This window comes from Pollicipes pollicipes, unplaced genomic scaffold, assembly GCF_011947565.3.
Source record: "Pollicipes pollicipes isolate AB1234 unplaced genomic scaffold, Ppol_2.1 Scaffold_6686;HRSCAF=7923_pilon_pilon_pilon, whole genome shotgun sequence".
Classification (NCBI taxonomy): domain Eukaryota; kingdom Metazoa; phylum Arthropoda; class Thecostraca; order Pollicipedomorpha; family Pollicipedidae; genus Pollicipes; species Pollicipes pollicipes.
Window position 1 is genome coordinate 43,009,434 of NW_023596921.1, and position 3,750 is coordinate 43,013,183.

The 3,750-nt window shown below is 49.6% G+C and overlaps 1 protein-coding gene across 1 annotated transcript; it reads left to right on the forward strand.

Annotated features, from left to right (window-relative positions):
- Positions 1 to 313: 313 nt before the first annotated feature.
- On the forward strand, positions 314 to 1,658 carry LOC119107586 (uncharacterized). Its single transcript, XM_037231084.1, has 3 exons — positions 314 to 469; positions 670 to 805; positions 1,082 to 1,658. Exons 1-3 carry the CDS (start codon positions 382 to 384, stop codon positions 1,260 to 1,262), a joined length of 405 nt encoding a protein of 134 aa, XP_037086979.1. The 5' UTR covers positions 314 to 381; the 3' UTR covers positions 1,263 to 1,658.
- The last annotated feature ends 2,092 nt before the right edge of the window (positions 1,659 to 3,750 follow it).

Here is a 3,750-nt window from a genome sequence, read left to right on the forward strand (position 1 = left end):
GGTTTAACTCGACTCAGTTCTCTTGCACGCCCCTTTAATCTCATCCGGCGTGGTCAGTATGGTAAAGCGGCTGGATTTCACCGCAGATCCCATCTCGGTTCCGCTTGAATGGACCACAGTCCGGGCGTCGGACTCGGCGTCCATGATAGTACCTTGTTAACAATGCGCATACTCCGCGTCCAAAATAGCGCTGCTGGAAAGACTTTCTCGCGGGACTCCCGCACTACAGCAGGCCTTGTGCACCGTGACGTCACGGTCCGGTGCCGCATATATAACGAGCCGGCCGGTGGGGACTGCATACAGAAGCGTTTGGTGGCCAGACCAGACAGCAGACGAGAGTGGACTCTGGTCAGCTGCAGAGCAAGACTGTCAGTCAGCAATATGTGGAAACTGCTGGTCATCGCTGTTGTTTGTGTGCAGCTGTGCTGTGCACAGTACCCGAGATACCTTCGTTTCCCGGTTGGCAGAGGTAAGCAATTTTAATGTAGTATCTTGGTGACTTTATCAAGACAATTTGTACCGCCTGACTGTTATCGCAGTCAGTTCACGAACGTGACAGCAAGGTAGCTTTTAATGAACAAAGCGGCTGCAAAACTAAACTAAGCCTATCCGATGTGCTGGCTGCGGGATCCAGAGCGCTAACTCTCGGCTCCTTTTTGTTCTCTACAGGTGACGACACCAAATGCCACGACAACCAGGTTGACAAGAAGTACAACATTGGTGATGTCTGGAGCTCCCCATTCTCTGGCTGTAAACAAAGTCACTGTGTCAAGGACAACGGCGTCCTTTACATTGACAGATACCAGTGAGTTTGCCTAGTTTGACCCTGACAACCGTGGATGAGAGGGGTCGGTAAATGAGAACAGCGTGGCACGAGCATTTGAGCAGCAGCAGAAGTGCAAGCTCTTTCTCTTAGCTTCATTACATGTTGAACGCAGACTGGCAACTTCTCTTCTTTTTTATTCAAAAGATAAAAAATGACCCATGTTTGTATGATTTTCACGTTTAAGCCGTTGCTTTCCGTGAATTTGCACCATTTTTGGCGTACTGGCTTCCTCTCATTAGCGCCTTACCTTTGCAGGTGTCCGTCGGTGAGAAAGCAGGTGGACTTCAAGAAGCTGAAGGCGAACAATCTGTTCTGCCGCGAGGCTCGGGGAGACAGGAGGAAGGCGTTTCCCGACTGCTGTGCCCGCCTTGTCTGTAAACACTACGTGGACGGGAAGCTTGTGCCGCTGCCGGCGCACAAATATCCCCTGCTCTGATCGGGCTCAGATGAGACTGGGATGGCAATCATAGTTACCAAAGAAGGCACCTTGAAGTGTTTGTTTGTGTATGCATTTGCTCGTTAAAACATACATGACCAGCTGGTTCCTTAGTACGTGATCCTTTGATTTGATATTGTGTTTTTCGACCATCGACTTGCTATATGGATGCGTGGGTGGGTGTTGATGGTGGCGTGCGTACTGTGTGCATCTCTTCATCCGTTGAGCAATATGATCTCGTGTTTCAAGTTTTCTTAATTTGTATCGTCGATTGAGCAGACTTTTGGCTACAACGTGCTGCGATTGAGTTTTCATCGCAGTGTGATAGGTTTCTGTGTAGCTATGCACTTCATGGTGGATAGCTCAATGAAGGTTGTTACTTCTAATTAAATAAAACATATGGAATTTGTTTTTGAGGGTCTTATGCCTCTGCGTGAAGAGTGAGTCGGAGAGGCATCGGGATGCTGAACGAATTCTGTGCTGCTCTTGAAAGTAAGAGCACAAATAGGAATTTGGGCATTACTTAAGCAAGACACTGCACCGTTTCCATGCGAACCTGAGGGGGGCTAACAGCATACTTCTGGGTTGCAGTATGCTGTTATTTGAGCGGGCCGTTGCAGCGTTCACTGGCTAATATTTAAAGCAATATGTGCACAAAGCATACTCAAAGTCTATTTAATGAGAAAAAAACACGACAGGTGAATGGAAACTGTGGCTGAACACAACTGCTACTCTGTATTCAGCAATCGTACTTATTTGATTCAACGAAGTATGCTTTGGAAATCCATGGTTTGGGAGCAGAGAAATGCTGCATTCGTAATCCAGCGGCAATGGGTACGGGTCTTCGGGTGGGGGGGGGGGGCGGGGGTAGGGGAGGGGGCGCTGTTTGTTCCAATTGGCGTGGAAAGGTCAAATGGCAGCTGACAAAGAGGCTAGCCCGGCCCGAGGCGGGCGTGTTGTTCCACTGCATTGTACTTTTTTTTAAAGCCGGAGGCAAAATTGTGCAGTGTTCTGCGTCCGCCTTGCTTGGATATCAAGGAACGCTCTCCAAGCTCTGTTTAGCAAGTACTGTTAACCTTCTATGCAATTCATTCAAAATGCAACTTAGAAAAGTTTACGCGAACAGCAACGCCGTTCATGTTATGAAGATGACGCTTTCTACACATTCAAGCGTGCGCCAAAAGCAGATTGACAGCAAAACAGCATTCCTAGTGGATGCTTACTTGAACCATGGATTGTACGACGCTGAAATATACTAGAGAAGTGTAGAGCTTGGTTGCTCGGATCGACTGCATTTGCATGGATACCATAAAAATTCGAATTTTAGATGTCTGATACATCAGAGCATCATTTCATTGGAATCTTGGCCTGAATAAGGTGCGTACGACATATTTTATTCGTTAATAAAGTGCGAACACAATAGCATATTTAGGTGAAACTGTCACGCAGAATTTTGGAGCGAGCCAATGTCACAGCGATAACATATTTGAAGGGATATGATGCCCATGCTGAAACGACGCCCTCTGGTCCTACAAACGATGCCTTCTGGTCCACCTGTAGTACAATGCAAGACGATGGTCACTCCAAGCATGCGCGCCAGCGGTCTCTGAAGGGGACGTAGATGACGGAAAGCCAGATGGCCGTCGCACTATCATTTCGGTGGCATCTTGCCTTACTGCAGTGATGCACTCATCCATCGATTGCGTCGCTCCCATAGTAAACATATGCAGGTAACGAGCTACGCACATGGCGGCACGCTGGTCGACTGCATCGCTCCAGTAGTACGCATGCGCAGGTAGCGAGCTACGCACACGTCAGCATGCCAGCCGAATGGAAACAAACTGGTATCTCGAGAGTCGCTCTGGAAAGGCTGCCCGCGTGAGTGAAGTGTTGGAACGAAAAGCACATATGCCACAAATAGGCTGATCGGAGAGAACGTGCGGAACAGCAAGTCGGCCGCTCCTGATTAAGGTGTGGTAGCTCATGCTGGCGATGTTGACTGCCACAGGGACTGCGGTGGCCGACGGCAAATAGCGGAAAGATGATCGTGTTAGCGCTACAAGGAGCGGAACTACAGCGTAACGTGGATGACATATTTAGATAACCTCAAGAGACAGACGAGGGGAGCTTGTTGCATGCGAAGACAACGCATCCCTTACGATAATTGCTGGGAGTAATGTCAGTGGGCATTGTGCACAGAGCAGCAGCGCAGAGCCTCCCCCACCCCCCCACCCCCTCCCTTGAGCTTTGATAACATCACCGATGTTCGAACAGCGGCCCAGACCACCCCCCGCCCCCGGACGGTGATGACGTCACCGATGTTCAGATGACCGTTCGGCCGTTGAGCCATGCCATCTATAACACTCGTCAATCCAGGCTAGCGCCTCTGCACGACGGAGATCTTGATCTTGGACGTTCCGCCAGCCCGGTAAGCCGGGACGTTGCTGGCTTCTGTTGGAGAATCCAGCTGCGTGCCATTTCCTTGCAC

What these genes read in the sequence shown, in the direction of transcription:
- LOC119107586 (XM_037231084.1), top strand. Translation starts at nt 382, where the DNA reads ATGTGGAAACTGCTGGTCATCGCTGTTGTTTGTGTGCAGCTGTGCTGT. An exon ending in TCGTTTCCCGGTTGGCAGAG is followed by an intron (nt 470 to 669) that starts GTAAGCAATTTT and finishes TGTTCTCTACAG; the next exon opens with GTGACGACACCAAATGCCAC. An exon ending in CTTTACATTGACAGATACCA is followed by an intron (nt 806 to 1,081) that starts GTGAGTTTGCCT and finishes TTACCTTTGCAG; the next exon opens with GTGTCCGTCGGTGAGAAAGC.